The sequence below is a fragment of the Vidua chalybeata genome, chromosome 19 (genome assembly GCF_026979565.1).
Source record: "Vidua chalybeata isolate OUT-0048 chromosome 19, bVidCha1 merged haplotype, whole genome shotgun sequence".
Lineage (NCBI taxonomy): Eukaryota > Metazoa > Chordata > Aves > Passeriformes > Viduidae > Vidua > Vidua chalybeata.
The window spans coordinates 4489633-4514622 of record NC_071548.1 but is presented as its reverse complement, the minus strand read 5'-3'; the positions used below and the strand labels follow the sequence as shown (position 1 = coordinate 4514622).

General features: G+C 46.8%; 1 protein-coding gene across 9 annotated transcripts in view; it reads right to left on the bottom strand.

Annotated features, from left to right (window-relative positions):
• Nucleotides 1–6361: 6361 nt before the first annotated feature.
• PRPSAP1 (phosphoribosyl pyrophosphate synthetase associated protein 1) overlaps nt 6362–24990 on the bottom strand; it is a 32336-nt gene continuing 13707 nt past the window's right edge. For all 9 annotated transcript variants that reach the window (XM_053960596.1, XM_053960597.1, XM_053960598.1 and 6 more), the window contains 9 exons: nt 22931–22983; nt 21210–21276; nt 16720–16892; nt 16209–16324; nt 15451–15506; nt 14819–14964; nt 8869–8939; nt 8057–8203; nt 6362–7455 (listed from right to left, as the gene is read on the bottom strand). In XM_053960596.1, coding sequence (XP_053816571.1) covers nt 7297–7455; nt 8057–8203; nt 8869–8939; nt 14819–14964; nt 15451–15506; nt 16209–16324; nt 16720–16892; nt 21210–21276; nt 22931–22983 — 988 coding nt within the window. In that variant the 3' untranslated portion in view covers nt 6362–7296. The remainder of the gene's footprint in view (nt 7456–8056; nt 8204–8868; nt 8940–14818; nt 14965–15450; nt 15507–16208; nt 16325–16719; nt 16893–21209; nt 21277–22930; nt 22984–24990) is intronic.

Sequence of the window (24990 nt, the reverse complement as noted above, 5' to 3'; positions counted from 1 at the left end):
GGAGGTGCCATGGGGGAAATGGGCTGTTGGTAGTTTCCACCTGGGAGAAAGCTCCAGCTTGTATTAGATAATGGTGAATCCACAGAGGGAAGCTCCCAAAACCCACTGATGTGGGAATTCCTTTGGGGCATCCCCAGCAGCCCAGTCCCATGGGAAGTGGGGCTGGTGGCAAGGCCAAAATGCATCTGGGTGTGCTGTGGGAGCTGGGGGGGGGGGGGTCTCCATGGGCTGAGCAGCTTTTGCCTTTGGGTTCTCAGGGGGTACTTGAGTTTCACTCCATGAGCCAGGGGCTTGAAGACAGGGGGGACAGGCTGAGGGGCCCCAGATCTGCCCTTACTGCTGCACTTCTGCCCATCAACCTGTCACCCTTTGCCTGCTCTTCCCAGGAGGGCAGCAGGGGCCAGGCTGCCCCTGCCAAGCCCCCGCTTTCGAACATGGCTACCCCACAGCGGGCAAGCCCAGAGCTCGGGCTGAAGACTTTGGGAACACAGCCTGTGCTCAGGAGCAGCAAGGGGACTCCAGGGACACAGCCTGGCTCCCTGGGGAGGTGACAAGGGACACAGAGAGGACCAGTGACCCTTGACAAGTGGGCAGGTGCTCTCTGGGGTCAGATGCAGAACTTGCATGGCAGTTCCAGCACCTCATGCTGTATTTAAAGGATGTACTGAACGGCTTTCCTTTTGGAAACAGAACCAGTGGGAAGTTAATGGAATGCCTATGTGGCAAAGGGAGAAATGTGAGAGACTGAAAACCTGAAAGAGTTAGTGTAAACCTCAAAGAGCTAATGCTCAAAGACTAGGCAGAAGAGAAAAGGAATGTTACCACAATAATGAGAGAAAGTTCAGTTGGAAAAGGGGGTTTTTGGAGGTAGGATAGCGCTTTTCTGGAACCAAGTTCCTATCTTGGGAAACCATCTCAAAGAACAAGTTTGAGACAGCATTTCACTTGCATCTGATGGGGGATGGGTTCCACAAGAACCCCCAATCCTGTTCTAAAAGTTCAAGAATAACAAAACGAGGCTGTGCAAGGACCAGTCTATAAATTCCACAATGAACAAGGGCTGGGGGGGGACATTCACCATCCCAAGGGACTGGACCAGGGACAGTGCTGGAACCTGGGCTGGTGACACAAGTTCTTCCTCTGTCTCTGTTTTCCTTCCTTTCCTCCTTCTCTTCTCCCTCTCCTTAAAAGTTTAAATTGTGGCTGCCACGGGCTGTTAAGAAATCGCTGTTTCCACATGTATTTCAGGGAAATTTAACTCATGAGCTGTTCATTGGGGTAGTTGTGCAATCCACAGGCTTTTCATCAGGGAAGTTTAATTTGTGGGCTGTTCAAAAAAGTTGCCACGTGTAGTTCAGAGAATTTTAATCCACACACTGTTGAAATAAACTTAATCTGTGGGCTGTTCCTCGGGGAAGTTTAATCCACAGGTTGTCCAGGGAAATTTAATCCACAGAAATTTAATCCCAGAAGTGTTTAAATAGTTGCCACCACAGTCTGTGCAACCTATCATAAGGTTTAAATCCTTGCTGCCAAAAACTCCAACTTTCTAACTGACTCTGGTGCTGTTTCGCCTTAATACAGCCCCAGGGCATCCTGAAGGTCCAGGACCACCCTCTCATGGCACATGCTGCCAGAGCCAGGGGAGGGCTCCTGGCAGGGCACAGGGGTGTCCAGAGTGCTGACCGAGCAAGGACACAGGTGTGAGGGCTGGTTGGGATGGCAGCTGTGGGAGCCTGAGCCCTCCACCTCCCATCCCTGCGTGTCCTGGGCAGCCATGAGCAGCCGCTCTTTCAGAGGGGCTCCATCCTGGAGCTGCCCACTCCTTGTGCCTCCCTGAATGACAGGAACCTGTTGCCATTGGGAGGACATCACCAGCACCCCCACAGTTCCATCACTGGCTAAATAGGTCTGATGCCAGGACATCACACAGCTCCTGGCTGTGAGCTGTGAGGGAACAGGGCCAGAGATGTCCCCAAAGCTATCACTGTCCCCATGACACCTGTGAGTCCCAGCCACACTGCTGGACAGAGGGTCTGTGCTGCTGGGTGGCTTCGTGCTGGCTGTACCCACGGGATGGAGGTGTGGGTGCTGGGGATCCTGGATGAATGCCTCAGGGCATAGGACCATGCACTTGCCTTTGCTGAATTTGAAAAGGTTCCTCCCCAGCCAAGGGTTTTGGGTGCCCACACGCACCAAGGAGGAGCTGTGGTGGGATCCAATGCAGCCTGGCCCAGGCAGTCACCAGCTCCTGCTGTTTCTCCCATCACCCTGAGCATGACTCTTTTCTGAGCATAAAACAGAGAGCACACTGGAGGTGCCCTGGCTCTGCCTGTGCCAGGTTGTGCCTCCTGGTGGGATGTGCAGGGAGCAGGAGCAGAGACCCTGGGGCACGCGGTGGCTGGAGGTACTGGGGGCTGCAGTCCCGCTCCACTGGCAGACCTTGGCCTCCTCTTCCTCCTTCTGCTTTGCTGCCCACGAGAAAATCCTGCAGCATGTCCCAGCAAGCCATGCTGCCACCTCCTCAGGGGCTGGAGAGAGCCTGGCAGAAGGAGTGTAGGGGGCTCCAGGTGGGTTGGGATGAGCTCCCACATTCCACTCTTGGGACACCCTTCCCACTCTTCCTTCCTGGTGCCCTTCACACTGGGAGCCTCCAAGGGCTGCAGGGCAGCAGAGCAGCACAGCGAGGGGCAGCTCCAGGAGGCACCAGTGGCAGCTCACCAAGTCAAAGGACTCCTGGATGGTCCAGATGTTCTCTGCCATGTGCTCCACCTTCAAGCTGTTGATCTCCTTGTGGATCTCCTGACCTAGGAGAGGGGGATGGCAGGGTGAGCCCCAGGGCAGGGTCTCTGGGGCCTGGCTCATTTGCCCCCACCATGGTCTGCACAGAGCCAGGGGCAGTGCAGGGCCCGGCCAGGCTGGCACAGGGCACTGTGGGCAGGGCTTGGCCTTCAGCACATCCTCAGCAGCCAAGAAGGGGCAGCAACTCCCCAAAAGCACAAGGGATGCAGACCCCAAAGGAGAGGGTGGCTCAGGGGGAGCACCCAGAGGGGCTGGGAAGAGCTTCTGCCTTGGTGATGTCTCTTTCACTAGCTTCCACTTTCTTCCTTATCTTCTCCATGCCTGATGGGCTGGGAACCACAGGGGCCTCTCAATTCCCTGCAGTGGTTCCCTGCTCTCCTGGGCAGGCAGATCCCACAGGCAAGTGTCCAAGCATCCCACCTGAGGGAGGTGGTGGCAAGATGGGCACAGCCAGCAGGCTCCTTCCTCTTTGCTCTCCTCCTCATTCTGGAGCCTGCATGTCTCCCTGTCCACAGCTGCATCCAAGCTCAGTGGTGGACACAACTCACTGCAGCAGCAACTGTAAGGGAAAACTATAGAGGTGCCCTGACCACTGAAATTTAACAGGTGATCAAGGATAATGGAAACAAATTTTAATGAGAATTCCAACCTTGGTGGCATCTAGTTAACTTCACTTCTGACCCTACCGATAGTAAAGCCACAGCTTTTGCTTTAAGACAGTGCTTTGGTAAACCCCATATATCCAACCACTGCACTAGGGTTAAATCACCCTGGAATTATTTCCAATACAACACAGAGTATGTGCCCAACAAAATGGGAACAAATGGCAAGCCATCACTGTTGATGTGTTTGTTGTACAGGAACAACACATATATTTGTGAAAGTAACACCAATACTAATGTCCAAGATATTTGTGTTGGTACTGAACAAAATGCTTGTCATTTTGAAATACGTCCTGCTGAAATGCTTGAAACTATACTTGTATATATTGGGAAGAGTAAGAACAATTTGTGATTCCATAAAGACCACACCACTATAGAAATAAGCCATCATTCAAACAATTGGATTTGTAGTTTTCTCCAAAATTAGAGGATGTGACTTCAACTATTCAGTTCTGTCACAACCCATGAATTGCTACAATCTATCTACACATCCCAGCAAGATTTCTGGCTCACCCCCACTAGAATGAACCTTGCACTGGTGGAAAAATTACTGCAGCATGAAGAGTTGTGTTGACTGCTGGAAGGTGTCTGAAGCAATGGACACAGCTCTAATCACTATTCATCAAATACAGAAGGGATATATCATGTGATGAGAAATGGAGAACATCACTGGTGGGATTGCGTTTGGATGGTTACCCACTGCAACAGGAATTCCAGATCTAACGTTGCATCCTGTTGTAATTTTGCTGATTTATGTCATTTTATGCTTAATGTACTGTAGCGTTGTATATGTTAGAGTGTTTATATTAGCTAGACAGATAGCACTGTGCCACAGATGTCCTTGCATATATAATATTGTTCCCTCACATTCAACAGTCTTAAAAATCACAGTATTTTGCTAACCTGATCAAAAATTTCTCACAATTTTTAAGTTGGACATAATAAATCCCTGTTTATAGGCACAGATGCAAGAGGTGACCACATGGCCACTCTGTAGAACAAGGCAAGTTGTCTTTAGTCACAGGGTGGATTCTGGTGGTGCCTTCCCCCAGCTCTTGAGCTGCACTATGATCTCAGAAATGCTTGTCAGGCCTTGGCCTTGAGAACAGCACCTGGGCTGAGCAATTCTCAATCTTATCAGAAGCACTGTCAGATCCCAGGAACTTGTGCTGTCTAACAAGCTCCTGATTTTTAACAAACACCCTTGGAAAACTATTTTTCTTGCCTGAGTAACAACCCAAGCAGAAAAACGTCTTTGTTATCGAACTTTCAAAGAAAGCTGCTGACCTGAATTGTGGCCAGGATGGAAAGGAATTACAACCATTCCTCAAGGCTCAACTCTTTGCCGGTTGAGAAGATGCAAAGACATCTGATGTATTTCCAGGAGCTCGAGGGGAATTTTTCAGAGGTATCTTGTACAAGCTCCTTCAGGTCAGTGTGTGAGTGGGAATGCACTACAGCAAAGATACTATGGATGCTGCTCTCCTAGATCCTTAAGTACTTTAGATTTTTAAGTAAATGCTATATGAAATTGTTAAATTGTTTAACTTCAGCATAAGCAATAGCTTAACAGCTTATGCTGTTAAGTGCTGTTAAACCTTTGGGACTAAACTCTTGGTCAAGTCTGGAGCTCAGTTTTGCAAGGGGGTCTACTCTGAACCTTGTGACTCATCTTGTGTTTCCTTTTTATCCTTGCCCTTTCCTACCCTTCCCCTTCCCCCTCCCCAGCTGCAATGCAGATAATTTTTGGATTGATTTTGGGTTTAGATTGATTGGTTTTAGATTTTAGTTTGCTTTTACCACATAGTAAGTAGTAGAGTGAACCTTGCCAACAACTTTGTGGAACTTTCACTTCTATACTAAACCTGCTTTTGCTGATACCTTTGCTGGTGATTCTTTAAGCAACCATAAAGCATTCACCCATGACAATGAGGGCACACAGGCACAACTCTCTGCTCAGTGGTGCAATGATTCCTACCCAAACACAGCCCAGCAAAAGCAAGCCTGAATGGGGCAACAACCCTCAATGAGCCCCAACCTTGCTCCTGGCAGGTCTGACAAGCACTTTGAATGGGAGAGAACAGCAATACTGTTCACACTTTTAACACTGACTTTCAGGATGAAGAACATTGAGCAGCACTGGCTCAGAAGAAAGGGCCACAGACATCTGCAAGGACTCCACAGATCCAGATGATCTGTTCAGTACTTGCAGTACAGCGTTATTTTACTCCTCCAGGCCAAGGAGCCAGGCTGTGGTCACAAAGTACAGCTGAGATTTGTTTGTGGTACTTTGAAAATGCAGGAAAACCCATCAACAGCTTTGATACCTCATCCAGTTCTGCAGATCCCTCATGGAATTTGGCGTGGAGGCTTAACCATGCTGGATACTGAAGGTGGTCCAAGCACTCCATGCCGAGGCCTGTTTGTTTCCCTTGGTATGCAAGGCTTGTCCTGCTCAGTCATTGCTGGCCTCTTGGCACATTTTATACGTTGGAGTGGAATAGAAGAGTGTAGAATAAGGATAACCAAAACTAAACAACTAAACATTTCCTGTGCTGTTGAAGCAACTGCTTCCAGCAGCTTTTATTTGTTTTTCACATCAGCAGACTAGTGGTGTAGGCTTTTCTGGAGTGTGTTTGTCTCATCAAGGGGAAAGATCAGTTTGGGAGTTTATATCATCCTGGAGACAAAGCCCTCCACATGCACCTTGTGCTGCTTCCTCAAGTGTCCCTTCCACCCAAAGATTAGTATCACTCAAGAAAAGAGTGATCAGCCAGTCCTACTTCCCTGTGGAAGAAGGCTACAAGCTGCCAACTGAGCCTTGTTACAGCAACAGCCCCACTGAATAGACACAGCAGCTCCTCAGAGGGCACAGGATTCATAGGAAGCACCAAAGCTGAAAAATCTTATACTTTTTATTGCAGGTTCAGTGTTAGTGTTTTGGAGAGCACAGCTGCATTAGAAGCAGATATTGTTCCAACTTCCCTTCCCCACAAGACTCTGCCACAAACTCAGCCCCAGGCAACTCCAAAAATCACGCCTGGTTTTGCAGTGCAGACAATTGTTCCAGTGAGGACCAAGACCCTCACATGATTCATCACTGAAGAGCAATAATGATCCAAAGCTCGCAAAATGAAAAGGCCAACACATTAACTAGCATTCCCTGCTCTGCTGGGACACACACGTGAGCCTATTCCCAGGTCCCTGACCCAGGGATGGGAGCAGCCCTGCCAATGGGTTGCCCTAAGCTGTCCTTTGGGATGTTCCGCTAACTTAGTTTTGATGAAAGTCCCTGCTCTGCTGTGCAGGAGAGGAGAGGCCACTGAGCTGGCACAGAGCTGCTGTTGGCTCAGCTCTGCCAGCAGCACACCCTGAACATTCCCTTCCGTGCTCTGGGGTGAGACACAGGCAGAAACAACCCCAAAGGCTGCTCTGGCTGCCCACACAGCAATGAGCAGTCCCTGTTCCCTTCTCACAAGCTGACAGCTACTTCTGTTTAGCTTTTCTTTCTGCCCCTACAGGGCAAGAGAAAACACACTAAAAAAAAAAAAACAAAAAAAAACAATAAAGGAACTTAAAAATTCAACACCACCTCATTTCTCCATCTCTCTCAATTAAGGTGTAATTCCCCCCACTGCCAGTGGCCCCTTCTATTGACTTGTAAAGTGCTGGTCAGGTTAATTTTTTTCTATTAGATCTCATGGCTCAAGACCCTGAAAACCTCAACACTCCTACAAAAATAAACAGCTGTGTTATGCCTATGTTTTATGGTATTGCCTTTCCATGCAGATTTCCTTCTCTTGTGGAATCCAGGACAGGGGCAGGCTCAGGTCTAGTCATCGACAGTGATGTTGCGGAAGAGATAGGCCATGGACTCGCCGTTGTGGATTCGCCGGATGGCTTCCGAGAGGATCAAACTGATATCCACAGTCTTTATCTTGGGGCACTGCAGCTTCTGCACCTCGTGAGGAACAGTGTTGGTCACTACCACCTAGGGAGGGCCAAAAAAAGAAAGGAAGTTGTGCTGCTGGAAGGTTCACCCTCCCTGAGCAGCCACCCTGGACTGACTCCAGGAGGGGTGTGTACTGCTGTTTCACAGTTCAGGGGGAGAACTCCTGCATATTAGGAAAAAAGATTAAAATAAATGGTCTCCTCTCTGTGACAGTCTGTTGAGGGGACCAGCATAACCAGCACTTCTCCAGCAGGCTGATGGGTCCACTCAGTTCACAGGATCTATTACTAAGGTTTGAAATCCTGTTCTCTTCATGTACCAGCAGCCCCTGATCAGCTGGGGCAGAGAGGCTGCACAGTGAGGTGGCAGCCACACAGCCCCAGCTGCAGGGAGGGAAGTGTCCAGGCAGGGATGACTAATATTTTTTTTAGGGAGAAAATACACTAGGGAAGCAGATCTGATGTGAGCAAGTATTAATCACACACACTTTTTTGTTGTTGTTGTTCCAGTGAAGAACCAGCTAACCGAAAGAACCTGATTAAATGAGTAATTGCAGACATGAGCTACGTGCCTTGAGAAGGACATCACTTTGTGAGTTTTGTTGCCAGCCCTCACTCTGCAGTCTGGAGAGCAGACTCACCTCATCAATGGAGGATTCCTCTATGAGACGAGGGGCATCTGCTGACAGGAGCCCATGAGTAGCCATCACAAAAATCTTGTAGGCTCCACGCTCTTTCAGGATCTCTGCAGCAGCTACAAAGCTTTCCACGTCATCGATGATGTCATCCTGAGCAGAAACAGAAATAACATCAAAGCCAGAAGTTTACAGAGCCTGCAGAGCAGGAGTGGATCTGCAGGCTACTGCAGCTTTGGCCATGCACACAGATGAAAAATAGAATCCCTGTCTACTTCAGCTGCTGATGAGGACAGCCACGTGCATGACTAATCAGTGAATGCTATTTCCCTGGTTTAATGACCCTTTTGCTAGTGTGGAGAACAAATGCTGTGTCTTGGAAACAAATCAGTCCCTGCACATGCACTTGCAGTTTATCATCAGCAAGGCCTGTTTTTCCATGGGGCAGTAGCTGCATGTTGATTACTTACACTGCAGCATGGCATAGCAAATAAGAGAGGCTTGGTAAGTTTTTTGTTTGGGGTTTTTTAACACTTCAGGAGTTCTCTGTGTGCCCAGGATTTATTCATTACTTGCAGATATCTGACACTTAGAATCAAGGCAGCAAGGACATTTGAGGGCTTAAAGAACTGAAGTGCAAATGGTTTTCAACAGAAAGTTGAAATAACCAAAGCCACCAGTACTATTGGAGAAAAGAGTGTCTAAAAACCATGTTCCCACTCCTATACCAGCCATCCCTCTGACCCTCAGGGAGAGAGCAGCTGAAGCAAAGATGCTGTGAGGAAGCCACCCCCCACCTGCTCCCCTCACACTCATACCACAATGATGGCAATCCTTCCTCCAACGTCTCCAACCACAGTTATTGGCGGTTTCTCCTTGGCCATCATCACTAAAGAAGAAGGGAAAAAAAGAGTCCAGGTGACTCAGGCTTGAGTCAAACCCCAACAGTTCCACTAGACAAGAGGCTGAACCATTAAACATCTTACATTGATGCAGACACAGGTGTGCTTTACATGATCCTGACACCCACTTAAGTGAGAAACTTTCATTTAATCATCATTTTTCTCCCCCAATGAACAGCACTGCTGCATAAAGAGGAAATTCTGTTTCTGTGGGGATTTTGTACTGACCTCAGAAACAGAAAGCAATTCCAACTCTCTAACAGACCCCTGTGCAAGGAGAGTTATAAAGCAGCACCTGGTTTATGGGCAATATCAGTGACCTTCTCTGTGTTCCAGCACAGGACTTGAAAAAGGGTTCATTCCATGACTGGGAACAACAAATGGGCTTTTCCAAGCAGCACATCTCAAAGGGCAGGTGCTTTACAAGGTGCAACTTTTTACCTCTTGGACTCAGTAAATCATCTGTAGGACCAGAGACTTGCACTGCAGCTCATTTGCCTTCTCACATCACCAAACACAGAGGGGTCTTTGAGAGGGTGTAAGAACCTTAATACCACCTGCTCAGGCAAAGACAGCTTAAGGAAGTTTGCAGAAACAAATTTGCTGATTATTTTTTAAGTGGATTAATGGAAAGAGTAGGACAAAATCCAGTTGAAACTCAGTTTAACAAGCCCAGTGCAACCAGCAATTGGATCAAAGGATACACTGACAAGCTGTGCTACCTGGCATACAGTGAAGAGATGTACTGGGAAATAAGGTTCCATCCCTCCTGACACTACTTTTGCACTGACAGGGTTCATGCAAAACCACATCCTGCCAAAATTCCAGCAGCATCATAAAAATACCAGAAATCTGAACTAAGATGCACTGACAGTGCTCAGATGTAACACAGCCCTCAGACCAAACAGCAACCAGCCTCCAGTACAGGCCAGGGACTTGCTGTCCATCTGCCAAACCTCTCACTTGCCATGGGATGCTGGTACAAAAACCTCCAGCATGGAAAGGACACTGTGGTGGGCAAATGTGGGTCAACAGGTGACAATCTGGGCTGATCTAACCACTAAAGCCAAGAGGCACCTCCAGCATTTTGTAACACTTACCTGGCCCACCTCCACACCCCACACCCCTATTTTATACTCTCCACAGTGCGTGCAAAGTGTCCTACCAAGGCACTCGGTGCCCCTCCTTTTGTAAGCTCAGGTCTTGCCAGGATTCTGGCCACAGAGGCCTCTCAAGTGCCTCAAGGAGTTCAGACAAAGCAAGATTTTTCTCTTTTAGGATAATCCACTTCAGTGTAATACCTGAGCAGCAGGAGAACACAAGCCATTGCCCACCAAAAAGCCTGTCTAAATATTGATCTTTGCTCTCCTCACCAAAAAAAAAGTCTTACATCAAACTCCCCATCCTGCACAGCAGGATGATCCAGTACTATTCCCATATCTCATCAGTGCCTGGGAATGCTTAGAGTGCAAGCATAGCTGGGTGAATGACTCACACTGAGGGATATGATGAAAGCAATTGTAAGCACCACAATTTTGAAGATTCTTGTGTAGAGCTGTTCTTCACATCCATGACCTACTCCAGGCTGGTTTTCCATAAACCTAACAAAATTGTATAAAAGGTGTCCAGTAATTCTGTTTTGCCCAAAGTCCCATCACTCATTGCCATGTTTTTGCAGTTAAAGTCACAGCTACCTTGGACTGAAGAGTTAATCAACAGCTCTTCATGGCACAGATTCCTCAGCCTCCCTTGCATGGTTATTTCTGAGTCTCCTATCAAAAGCAAAGTCACATCTAAACCCTGAAGGAAAAATATTCTTATGAGAAGGAAGATTATTTGTAATAAATGAAGATTAAGCACCACGAGAAATAAGCAGATCGTAAATTTCAGTTACAGGCACTACAGACCTGCTCAGATTAGTTATGAGTTTTCTCTCTAGTCTGGACAGCAATAGAGCTCCTGGTGGGAGCTGTGAAGTATCAAAAGGATTCCACCTGGCTGCCATCCCAGCCTCTGTGTGTATCCACTGATGAGTGCCATCTCTGTTTACAACAGCCAGGTCAGGGGAAACTTTTCTACACAAACGGTGAACAGGCCTGGGGAGTTGAAATTCAGCACTATTTTACTCACAGAGATATGGAGTTTCAGCAAGTCAGCATCCTTCTACTCCATGAAGGAAGCAGACACATTCCTTGCTATGCTTAAAGGCTAACATGGCAACCAGCAACATTAGCAGTGCTTTGCATCTCTCTCTGTTTTTTAAAAGCTGTATTTCAATTTTGGTTTATTTTTAAAGAATGGTAGGCAACGTGTCGACCTACCCGGATCTTAAAGAGATGTTCTCCCTTTTCCTTGTTCAATTTTCTCTGCAAAAAAAAGAAAAAAAAATTGCAAGCCAAAGATCTACCCACAACCACATCAAATCTCAACTGCTCCAAGGTGATGAGAGTCTACACAAGGGTTAGTGCAGCCAGCTTCTTCTTCAAAATCTTTGAACATATCAAGATGTGCAAGTCAGAACTGCTATGAGGAGGTGCCTTGAAAAATTATTCAAATAATAAAAGAATATTTTCCTCCCAGACACAAACCCTCTATGTGTGTAGACAGAAGAGGGTAACAGAAATAAGCCATGGTGGTACTTTGCATGGTGTAACCCCTTGGATCATGTACAAGTTTGGTTTAAAGAGTTGCTGACTTTTTCTGGAGAGTAAGAAAAGATGCTTGTGGTATCTGTAGCTTCTGAGGACAAAAAATAAAAGAGAAAAAAACTAGACCAACCACTATGTTTTTATAAAACAAGAATATCAAAGAACACTTTCATTCAGATGTGCATAATATACACCAAAGTACCACATGTTAAAAGCAGGATCACTGGCACTAAGAAAGAATATTCCCAGGTGTGTAAACATGTTGCTTTAATTAAGTGGTCAAAAATGGGTTAAGAAATACTAAAATAAATCCTGTTTGGAGCTGACAGTGCGAATTAAAGTGACAATCACCAAGAAATATAATGCTGCATTTACAACAGAGCCTGGGAGCAGAAGGCTGCTCAAGAATTAACTGTTTTGTGTAGAGATAACCTTGGAGGGAGAGAAAACACCCCTGTGCCCAGCCTAAACACAGGCAAGATGGGGGTAGGGAAGTAGGAACAGACTCATGGTCACTCCAGTTTCTCCCCCAAACTCCCTTTGTGGCAGTTTGCTGGGCTCTGGGATTCAAGTAGACCATTAGCTCTCTGTACAAAGTACTGAATTCCAAAGCCACTGAAATGATTTAACAGATGGTGCTCCACTCTTTTTCTCCAGGAAACAGGCAAAGAGTCCCCATGCATTTGTTAAGGCACAGCCCCGAGCCAGCTGCAAGCTCTGAGACACAAAAGCACACAATCAAAGGGAATAACCTTGGAGTGACATCCTGTCTCCAATGCTCTGATTTCAGGGGCTGCAGTGCTGTGGACTCTTGCTGCCACTCGAGCGCAGCATTTTAAGAGCAATTAGAAGCACCTCTGGCATTTTTCTGTTGTGGCTCCCTACGAATCAGAATATCACATTAGGCCACACTCACAGGACAATAAATAAGCCATTACACTGCCTAGCACTCATTAATTAGAGGCACATGATCCCTGCTAGAACAGGGGGAGAAGGTGCATGCCAGGACACAGGAGCCGGGCCAATTCACCAGGACGCCCATGGAGAATGGCACAGAGCACGAGCCATGGCTCTGGGGCTGCTCCCCAACACAGGTTTCACCTCTCTCCTGGCTCTAACACAACTGTCTGGAGCTTCAGTTACCAAGGCTGGGATGCTCCACATTGATCTGGCTGTAGCCCAGAGTGGGATGCTCCATAAGAAGTCTCAGCCACTCCCCAGGAACATCCCCAACCTCCTACCTGCCAGGCCCAGGTTTGCTTGCTGAGCCAGGCAGACTCACAGACCACTTCCGTTTTGACAATTGGAGGGTTTGGGGACAGTTTTGGTGTAAGGAATATCCAATTCTGAGCAGCAGCACATGTCTGACCTTTCACAACCAACCACACAGCTGAACCCTGCTACGCTCTGCCCTCAGAGCTTTCACCGCCAGGAAGGGAGAGCTGAATGAGGGTTTGGAATTACGTGACATTTGAGGTGGGAAGATGCTTTTCAAATGACTGAATTGGACAAGAAATGAGACACAGCACAGACACAGCATTGCCATCCCAGCTGCACTTTCACCTCTGTCTGGCAAGAGACTGTGACACAACCAGAATGTACAGACTGCTTTTAGATAGGGATAACCTCAATTCCGCACCTCCAGAACCCAGCTCACTCAAAATAAGGTATCTCTCAGGTTAGAAAACTGCAGAGAAAAGCAACTTCTACTGAGAGTTTGCCCCACAGTCCACCCCATGACAGAGAGCTGCCAAGACACAGCTCAACTGTTTTACCCTGTGCCTTAGGCATGCTGGGATATAAGGTCATTGGTCAAGTGCTGAGTTTGTGCAGCAGGAGATAAAATAAGAAAGTGGTGATATACATCAAATTAGTCTGTGTTTGGATAGCTGAAGACTGAAAACAATTTTCCATTGGATTCATAACTAAACAGGACAAGGGCATATTTCTATATGAACAACCATTTACAGGGTTCTCCAGCAGCACAACCTTCCACAGCTGAGCTCCTCTGAAGTGACATGGCTGGAAATAAAAACACAGTCACATAATTCCTCTGTAGCAGACAAATGTCAGCTACTGATATTCTGGGGGACAGCATCCTCCAGAATAGGAGGGGAAGGAGAAAGTGAAGAATAACCATACAAATTCCTGCTTCCTTGGACAGGCATGAAAAAAAAAAACCCTTGTCAGAAGGAGAACAATAACGTCCCAAACTTCATTGCCAAACCTCACCTGCCCCCCAAGGCCCAAGAGGAGTTTCACTGTTTAACTGATTGTATTGCAGTGAGACACAACCGGGGTGATATAAAATGCCTGCAGTCTTACTTGCCTCCCCTCCACAAGCTGCCCACAAACTGGTTGGATGTTCTTCCTAAATTTCCAAAGATTAGATGATTATCAGTAGCCCAAACCACTACTGGTGTTGCCACACACAGCAGCACACTGCCTTTCCCATGGGCACTTCTCTGCCACCTTCCTGCTCCCAATTTCTGTCCTGCCACCACCTGCATAGAAAGCTAAAATCCTCCCAAAAGGGAGCTGGATTTTGATTGCACTGTTATTTGACTGCTGCAGGAATACAAGCAATTCTGAGGATGGCATTTCCCAGAATACAAGTTCTCTTTTTCTTTTGCTCTCTGCTCCCAAATCAATAGCAAGAGCTCCAGAAGCAGGTCAACAATGCTCTTGGAGAACCTAATCACCCCAGCCACATAAACCTCAAAACCTGGTCAAACAGACATTGGAATATGATCATCTAGGTGCCAAGGTGAAGAAAATTTCCACCAGTAACTATGGCTGCACAGAAGGGAAGACAAAGACCAGCCCTCCCCTACCCAATGGAGCCAACAGCCTGTCTTAGTGCTTGTCATCCCATTACTTACACTTTTACATCTCCCTTGTTTCATCAGCTCAATGAATTCTATTGCTGAACACTGTAAATGCACCACCTTTATCAGAGGTTTGTCAGTCTAACACTATGGAGCAGGCATGGCCAAGGAGACAATACTGATGCTCTGCATGGCCAGAAGGAGTTAAATAAAAACCTTCCCCTGTGACTTCTCCCACAACTCACTGATATCAACCTTTCCATGAAAAAAATTCCACTGGTCTAACTGCCTTTAGGTTGGTTACACCCACACAGATAAACCAACAGAAATTTCCCACCAAACTTTTCTCCTTTTTTTCCCCCAAAGGTAAGCAGAGAAGCTTGATCTTACATGGCAGCTCCAAGCCAGGATGCACAGTTGCATTTTTGAGCATGGGAGGCGAGTGACGCCCGTCATCCATGTCCTGCTCCGTGCACTGAGCCTCTCCATGGATCACTGCCAGCCCCAGCCGCAGCCTCTCAGCGTAAGACTGAGCCCTGCAAGACAAAAACAGCCTCTCAGGAAGCTGCTGGGCCGATGCAGCTTCACAGCCCACTACAGCAAGTCTCTCCCACACCAACAGCAAGCAAAGACTGCACCTCTGTGGCTGTATGTCTGCAAGAAACCTCACTGGAAGTGACTCTTCATTCCTCATTAATATCCCAAAGCCCACCACAGGCTCTCTTGTGTTCCTCCACATTGGAAATGCTTTCTGAGATGGTCAGGTACTGCTGAAACTCCAGCAGCAAGTCTGACCCCAGGTGAACCATTTCAGTGAGACTGCCAGAGTTTATGCCCATAGGGGTGGGACTACAAAGTTCAGCTGTCTATCTGCACCACATCTATCCCATTTCCAGCCAGAAAAGAATTATGACCAGATTGTCAATCCATCTGTCACCCTCCCATACTTTCCCTGGTATATCTTCCACCAGCTCAGGTATTTTCCAAGTAACTTTTAACCAGATAGCAAAGCATCCATTTACCTTTTAGCAGCACCAGGAGATTTGGCTACAATAACTGCATTTCTGTAATCTGGAATCTGGATGTGATAAAAAGTTAATTAATTAAAAAAAGACCTTCTTGCTAGGGAGTAACTGGCTTGATACACAGCTGAATAATTTCACCCATCCTCCTCCCCAGAACCAAATTTTCATTCTGTGACAAGAAACTAGAGAGGCAACTGCACTTGCTTCCAACACCAGTATTTGTGTATTCTGCAAAGGTGGGAATGTTGACTAAGTTTAACCCTCCCCATATGGGGAAGCCTTGCTCTCACCATGTGGGAATAAATCATCATCTTTTGCACATGGAGAATAAAACCTCTGTGCCCTGCTCCCAGCGCTGCTGCGCTCAGCACTCCTACACTCAGCCCAAGACAAAGTCTATCAATAATTCAGAGCAGTCAGAAATCCAGCACAGCACAAAGGGAGAAGGGGAGCAGTTTAACAGGATTTCAGAGGCGATTAGAGGTGGGAGCACAAGTAGCATCTCTCAAATGGCACTAACTCCACAGAGAGCAAGCTCCTCTCCTGCTTGTGCTGCAGTTCAGTTTCCATCCAATCAGAGAAGTGCAACATCTTTCCATGAAACATGCAATAGGTACCCCCTGAGAAATAATTAATTAACAGAAGGATTGACCTAGACTGACACCACCACCTCTACTTAAGCAGAGGCCCAATGCTGCCATCACACTAAAATGAGTTCAGACAAGTTGATATACATAGAACTAGAGTAACCTCACTTCTTCCTGTATATACTGAAGCAAAAAAGGGGATGCTCTCAGGTTGTCTACTGGAAAGCTGAAGAAGCCTTGGATTTCCTTTTGATGAAGGTCCATAGTGATAATGTGTGTTAAACCTAAGGGGGAAAAAGACAACAATTTATTAATAATATTCCCATGTGGAGTTCCTTCAACACCTCCATTTTCCAGCCTGTTTTAGCTATTACTCAGACTATTATGCCATGTCATAAAATAATCATAAACAGTTTAACACAGAAAGTTCCACAGACATAATGAGAAACAGGCATGTGATGCCACAGCACTGGGCTGACACTGTATTTCACTATAACATTTCTAGGCCACTTCCCCAGGTGCAAGTTACAAAGAAAGCTGAAGAAAATTAATTCCCCCAATGTGGCTCAAGATCTCAGCAACACATCCCCACATGAAACAGAAGAATAGAAGGACAGATGACCTCTGGGATTCCCAGCAGCACCAAGCCTGCCGTGCTGCTGCTCCCTGGGACACTCACCTGCCTTGGCAAGCATTGAAGCCAGCAGCTTGCAGACTATGGAGCCCCTCTTCCTCATTTTGCTCTGTTTGCTGTAGGGAAAGTAGGGGATGACCCCAATGATGTTCCTGGCACAGGAAGTCTTCAGTGCATAGGCCATGATCAGCAGCTCCATAACAGCAGTATTCACATCTCTAGGAGATTTGAACACAATTCCAAATATTAGCAGGTGTTTTTCCAGTGCAACTCCTTTTCCATTTATACCCAGACCACCCCTCACCAAAATTCCAAGGAAATAATGCTACATCTCAGGCTAATGTATGCCAGACCCACATTGCAGCCATACAGCTCCTTCCACCACGCCACAACAAATTACAACCAACTCTTACATGTACAGGACACAACACCAGCACTCAAGAGCTGTGGACTGGAATTTGATTTTATATTCTAACATAAGGTGTATGATGACTTCCCTCCATAATCCGACAAAAAAGGCTTTGTATAGAATTCACTTTGGAACAAACGTCACTTGATACAGTGTAATTTGAAATAAAATAGTCTTTTAACGAAGCAGTATACATGCAGCCAACATAACTTCATCCACACTGGATTTCTTAGGGTATTTTCCTCTTTAACAGTCTAAGTCAGGTTATTTTTCCTACTTTAAGAAATACTGCAATTGGAGCAGTATAAGCTCCAGACATCACACTTTGGTGAACATCAGCATCTCCACACTCTTTAGCTTATCTAGAGATGGAGGGAACAACAGCACAGGAGATGTTAAAGGACTGTTTCTTGAAAGAAAAAAACAACCAAACTAAAAAGTAACATAGGCGAAGGAATCATAGCTGAGTTTGAAGGGCCCCATCAGGATCATGAGTACAATTCCGAATGCTGCACAGGACACCCCAACAATCCCACCCTGTCCCTGAGAGTGTTGCCCAAATGCTTCTTGAGCTCAGATAGGTTTGGTGCTGTGACCACTTCCCTGGGAAGCCTGTTTCAGTGCTCAACAACTCTCTGGGTGAAAAACCTTTTCCTGATATCAATCTAAACCTCCCTTGACTCAGCTTCATGCTGTTTCCTCAAGTCCTGTCACTGGTCATGAGACTGAAATATCCCCCACAATGACTGGAGTGGCCCAGTATTCATCTGCATTTTAATTAATTTTGACATGGGGAAAGAAGCTAAGCCCTTAGTTCCTCTTTAGTTCTTAAGAACGACACCAAGAGACACTGTCTGCATCACCACAGACTGACTCAAGAACTTTTGGGAACTGAAGAGCACGTGCTTCAGATGGTAGGACAGGCACTCCTGCAACACAGACCTCCTTGCCTGGGGGCTTCCAGCAGGGACAGCTCCCAGTGACACACCAGGTCCCCAGCCCAGTCAGGAGGGCACTGCTGGAGTGGCTCAGCTGTGCAGCCCACAGTGACAGGGCAGGGGCTGACTGGGCCATCTTTCCACACAGCAGCAGAGGAGTAAACAGAGCAGCCTAAAGCTCTGCAGAGCTTTCTGGACATTACCCAGACATTGCTCAGGCCCTGTTTTCCTCCTGAGACAGCTTCTCCAAATGCCCAGAGACATGACCCATGACAGACCTCTGACCATTTCCATTTTTCCACTGCTCTCCTTTCCTTTGGAAATTAACCTCCACTTGTGCCTCTTCTTTTGTGAGGCTCTGGGTCTCTGCTGTCCTGCTGGCCCCAGCAGCCTGTGCACAAATGCCATTTACACACAAGAAAGCTTTGTTGGCTCTGGAGCACCCTGCCAAGAATTACATAAAACACAGCCCCCTGTCACACAGGACAACAAAGAACTGTTTCTTCCCTTTGGTGATTTAGCTGTGCCAGTGGGGCTGTGAGAGAAGAAAAAGATGCTACTCTCAGTGTCATATAAAAACAAAGTGGTCAAACTGAAGCCTATCTAAAGTTCATCTGAGAAACTTAGTATTTCTCATCATTATTTTTCAACTTACTCTTTGAAAATACATACATATTCACATGGAAAGCAGGTAGAGAACAAGACTGGGACTTCAAAAGGCACCAGCAGTCCTGGTGCTGTTGCAGGACATCCTAGTAGCCACACTGATGGAGAAGTTATTCAAGGAGGGTACTTCTCCCAGTAGTCAAGCAGGATCCCAAGCTGGAGTCTGGGAAACTCCTGCAGACCAGCAGGCACAGGCACTAGGCAGAGGTGGATGTGTCTGTCCCTCCAGCAGGGCCCAGGGTGGGCTGAGATGGCTTCATGCTGAGCCATCATTGATCTGCTCCTCTGCAAGAGGCACTGACCCCAACCAAGGGCACCAGCTGGGGAAAATGACATTGGTGGAGGAAGCCCAGCCCAGCATCTCCAAAACAGGTACCCAAGAGAGCATCCCAGGCTCCTTGCTGCCCTCCCCATCTCCAGCTCTGAAGCCCTGCTCAGTTAGTTACTGCTGGGAGGGCTGAGCCAAGACCTCACACAGGGGCTGGCAGCTCATTACCAGGACACTTAGAGACAGCTCAGCTATCCTCCACACCCTGTTTACCACACCAGAGCCTCCCTTGCTGCTCCTTATTTCTGCCTGGGCCATCTCTGGCCACCCCTGCTTTGGAGGCTGAGCAAACACCTTATGTGACACTCTCCATGGACAATCAGCACCAACAGGCTCCTTTTGCCTTTAGGGTATCACAAAATCACAAACTTCGTTTTAATATTGCCTAAATGAGCTATTTGATTTTCCCTCACACAAATGCCAGTCCACACACCAGTCTTGGATGGTAACTGTCCTTGTCACCTTTTTTTTTGGTTGTGCTATAGCTTTTACAACAGAGAGCCTGTATCAAATATTCAGGTCTTTCTGTTCTCTCTGAGCATTTAAGATGCAGACTGTGCATTTACACTGCAGCATAACAAAACTGTTTCCCTCTCTACCAACAAGTCCTAATATTTTCTTTTCAAACCACTACTGAGTGTAGAAGTCCTATTCTTAGATTATTCCACATAGTTGTTGTTTTGACTCTCCTGAAAAGCTCCCTGAAACCCACTGCAAAATAGACATGTCCTTGAACCTGTCCTCTCTAGCAATGCAGCATAGCACAGCTGCAGTTTAGGAAAGAAAGATGACTTGGCTGCACAACACTGGCTCCTCACCTATAGGGCCTTGAACATTCTGTCTAAAAAAGATCCATTTCTTGGCCCAAATCACTGAATTCAATTAATGGAAAAACAAGGGGATCAACAGGTTAAAACCAAAGGGGAGGTTTTCCCTTCCCAAAACTGTTCCTGTCCCTAATGCTCCGAGTTAGCTCTCTGAACAGCTCTCAGTTACAAGTTATTTCAGAGAACTCCTTCACAAGGGACAACAGAATGGCACCATTCACCCAAAACATAATCCTACAGCAGGGGATTTTCATCTTGAAGAGATTTAGCTGCTCCCTGAGGGAGGAAACACTTGGGGCATCTCTCTGGAGAGAGATGAGCCCTAGGAACATGTTTCTGCCTGCAAGAGGAATTCCAGAAGCGAGTAAGCTGGTCTAGTAGTCCTACTGATTTCTTTACAATAGGCCAAGCATTTCACAGAGGAAATGAACTTGAATTCTCAGTGGGCTCTATTTCCTTGGCAAGCAAGGAAAAATCCTGTATCCAGGCAATTCTGCTCCCTGCTACTTTTGAGCTACAATTGAACTCTTCTAACTTGTTACTTCTTGTGATCTCCAAAATCTGAGCAGAACTTGGAAAAAGCTATTAGAGCAGGAATATTCTTGTTTTGTTGATGTCAATACCTCATCTGTGAAAACAGCACAGCCCCTACTCACAGTAGATCAATTTGCAGTTATCATTTATTTATAGGCTCCCTTCTCATCACCCTAGTGCTGTCCCATTACTCTTCCTGAGCCAGCAGGGAGCAAGGTTCCTGGGGTTACAGATGGTTTTCTAGCTCCCTGCTTACTTGCAGCACTTCTCTTTACTCCAAGCTTAGAACAGCCCAAAAGAAAACCCAAAAAGGCCCACCATCATGAAGAACTGTAAAAGTACAGGAGGGAGGCTGTGGGCTTCCACCTGAGGTCAGTTTCACATCACTACAGCAAAAGTAGAAGAGTAATCCAGGCTGCAATGAAAGCAGCAGCTGCTGTTTGATGCTGGCTCTGTTGCTTGGTGGTTGGGAGGCAGAGGAAATCACCCATGCTGGGATGGAAACGCCAGTCACCCAACAGCTAAGCCTGAAAGGCCACCAACACACAGGGCAGGGATGTCTCAGTGGAAACCATCAGTCACTCCTGTTCTTGCCTCAAGTGACACACTTGAGCTATTTGATGGGAAGCATCTCAGTGCTGCAATCAATCCCCTGGGAATTGATTAACAGCTTAACACTATGTGAGGCCTTAATATAAGTTAGAGCAATGACAACACTGCATGAGTTCCACTGGTTATTGTGCTGGTTTACAGTGAGCAAACCACTGAACCATCTGCTGATCCAGGTATTCAAAGCACATCCCAAGTGCAAAACTGAGCCACAAGTGCCTCACCTGGGGATTGTCTGTATGATGAAGATATCCTGTCCACGGACAGACTCTTTTATTTCAACTCTTGTTTCTGAAAAGGATGGAAAATAGAGTCAGTTTTGTTTCCAAACATCAGGTTGACAGCGACAACACACTATGTTGTAGCAGCAACCTTGTCCCCTAGTAAGGGCAGATGAGGACTCGCTCCTCTGCCCTTTGTGCACATACATACACAGATGAGCCAAGTGGATTTTCCAAAGGCTGGACCCGGGTAGAGCTGGCATGACATACCAGTGAGTTAGCTGTATTTACAAAGCAAAAGCAGGCTGAATGGCTGTTTATTTTTTATAGAATTTAGAATTTTAGAATTTAAACATTAGAATTTTAGAATTTAGAAGACAATTTACCTAACTCTCAACGAGAAATCCTTTTCACGCTTCCATGGAGTGCTGAGAGCTGTCAACAGCACATTCATTACTGAGCAATTAACCACCCAAGGCAGAACAACCTTCAGTACTTCCAAGAAGGTAACTCAGCACTTTTTGCACTTTGCTCTTTCACAGCTTACCATGGGATCAGCTCCATGCTGGCTGGAGAGCTCAAGGCAACACCAGCAGCACCGAGTTCAGAGTAAGAACTTCCCAGTTTCACTGTCAAGGTCAAGACATTTCAACACTGACACAGGCTGGAAGTCTGGTCTCTGCTGAGCACCACTCCTACAGTCCCTGACTCAAATGAAGAAGCTGAGCCTCAAGCAGCTCTGCAAAGCCAAAGCAACGACTCCAGGTTTCCCAAAGTGCCTGCCTTAGCCTTTCCCACACAGTTATGAGCTAGAGGGCAGGGGTAAGGAAAAGGAGAGAAACAGCTCCTCAGCTATGGAATTCCAAATCTAATTGCCTTGCCCTGGCAGTAACCCTACAGGACTCTGCTGAGAGCAGACTGATTTGCTGTGCAGTGATGAAAAACGACTTCAGACCTTGGAGCAAGCAACCTGATTTAAAACCAACCCCAAAGGGCAGCGAGCTCTCCTGGGCAGGAATGCACCAGCCAGCCCAACAATAACCACAGCAGCTCTCCCATTGTGAGGCCCATTCTAGCTGCAACAGCAGCAGCACTGCCACAAATCCTCCACCCCTTCCTCTAGACTGTAGCAGCTCTCTGGTCCTACTCTCTCTTGCAAACAAGGTAACAGAGGTCTTGAAACAGTAAACGACTCTTGGCCACAGAACTCTGCTGGCCAATATCTTTATGTTTTAGCCCAGCATCTGAAAATGGACACTTGAAGAGTGTTAACCTCCTTAAAAACAAAAGCAACCTCCAAGACACATTTTCCCCAGCACAGCCATCAATTTTCACTTTTAAAAGCAAAGGCAGCTGTAAATTCTGTGTGGCAGGGAAGGGCTGAAAGAAAGGATAATTTAAAAGCTCACAAGGCAGACACTGAAAAAGCAATGAATTACTTTTAAATCTTAGAGATGTTTTGCTCAGCATAGGAGCATAAAAGATTTGGCAGCAACTAAAACCTGTGGCAGGACTCTAGAGGAGAGTATGCAGACAGGCAAACAAACAAGATAACCAGGGAAAACAAGGAACATGTTTAATTGCCTGGTGCAAGGTCAGCCATGGAGGTTTAGCACTGCCAGGAGCAGCTGAACTGCACTTCTTAGACAGGTCTGGCCAATGGAGTAACCCAGCATTTCTAAGATGACCTCAAAACAGTTGCAAATAGCAGAGATTTCTCTTACCTCCATTGGTTTCCTGGTATACCACAGATTTCCCCAGCTCAGCACCGAGACGCCTGGAAAGAAAAAACGGATGTTAGAGATGGAGGAACCCAGCAGTTTGTGCTGCCAAGCAGGACAGGACCATGTTACACACCACCAAAACACAGCACTGCCCAAGAGGGAGCTAAGTGAGCCAGCCTGCCTGCAGAACTACATCCTCCCCTTCTCTGGGGGTCTCCTTCCTTCTGATGTCCCTGAGAGGGCCCTGGGGCACACCACTCTGCAGCAGGTCACATACCCAAAGCCTGTACGACTGACCACAGGCTGTGACTCCTGATGGCAAAGGACACATTGCCAGCCTGTGCAATGCCCCCTTGGGCAGGTCTGATGTGCAACTAGAGTTGAATGATTTACTCAGACTCAATTAATGGCACCTGAGTCATTTTCTTTGACTCCCACCTCTTTTCCTTTTTTTTCTCCTTGAACCTTCCTTCTGAAATAACTCAAATTAATAAGATTTTTAACTTCAATTTTTTTATTTCTTCAAATTACTCCTTGCTTTTCTCAAATATTAGATCTACAATACTCATCGCAACAAAGATTAGTCACCCTCCTTCCCTTTTTAATTTCTTTCTTACAAAACAAAGACTCACTTTGAAGAGCACTTTAAAATGCTCCAAAATGCAGACTTTTCCCTCAGGTGACACTTCAGTATTTAATTGTACTGACAAGTAATCCATTAGTAAGCACTTAAAGGCTTTTGTGCTTTAACCCAGAACCTCAGAGACCCTGCAGCAGTGGAGATGCTTCAGCCAAGTGAGATGGAGAGGGGCAATTCCCTCCTCTCCCAGGATCTGCTCTGTGGCCATGGTCACACAATGAATTAGGAAACAGTTTATGCCTGAAAAATACCTTTGTTCACCATGCTGGTTATGGCAGCAGTTTCTTGCCTGCACTTGTACTGTATTTACCTGGATATATGCCAAAATTCTGCAGATCAGGACTAACTCTAAATACAAGAGTCCGTATCTTCTGCTGGTTTTTTCCTGGTCTACAGCCTTCAGCAGTTGGTCTCACTCCATCTCCTTACCCACTAACTCGGCCTTGCACTCCAATTGTCACAAAGATCTGTGCTTTCAGAAGTGAGAGAGCAACACAGCCTGACCCTGGCATGCTTCTGTCCCATCAGCAACTGCTGGGCTCAGCTGTGAACCAAAGCTGGAGGTCCCAGCTAGAAGCTGGCCTGGAGGGTGTGCCTGGGACAGCTGAGATAACAGACACTGGGATGCCATGGGATATTTTTGCTTAGCTGGCTCCAAAGCACGTCTCTGGCACACACACCCTCCCCACCGAGTGTCTGGCAGCACGTTTTGCAATGGCTGGGCTGGTGACTAAACTGCCACCTTGAGAGCTGGACGTGCCAGAATGTCACCAGCCCTGCTCGGGTACCAACTGCAGCATCCTCCTGCAGCCTAGGCCAGACAAGTCTCACAGATCTCTAACTGGGCTCCTCTCAGCTCAGCTGGGTTAAAACTTGCAGCTGCAATACAAAGGCATCCTCAGTACCTTCAGTATCTTCAAAAAGAGCTGGCAGCTGGTCAAGTATAAGCAAGCCTGGGCACCTCAGGGATAGACTGACACCAGAGGTGAGTTTTACAGGTGGGATCCTGCTGTCCTGATGAGGATAGTCTGGCATTTCCAACCACCAAGCTTAGTTCTAATTGCTGCTAAGGCATCCGAGTCCAAACAAGCTCAGAAACATACACACACACACACACCAGAGCAGTGTGTGGTGGGAAATGTTTAATGACTCACACTTGTTCCTCCACAACTGCATGGCAAGTCTTGCAAGCTCCCCTTGGAGGCACGTGCCTGACTTCACTGCACACAGCACAAACCTACCTCAGTACTGGGGAAAAGAAATCCATTGGAAAGACTGTGCAAGTGCTCTTAGTCAGCCCTGAATCGCGTGGCAGGAAGGAAAGCTTCAAAACCAGTCCAACCAGATTCATCTCAGCAAAGCACCCCTTGGAAGGTGGCAATTTCAGTGCTAAGTGATAGCAAACAAAACCATATTTTGG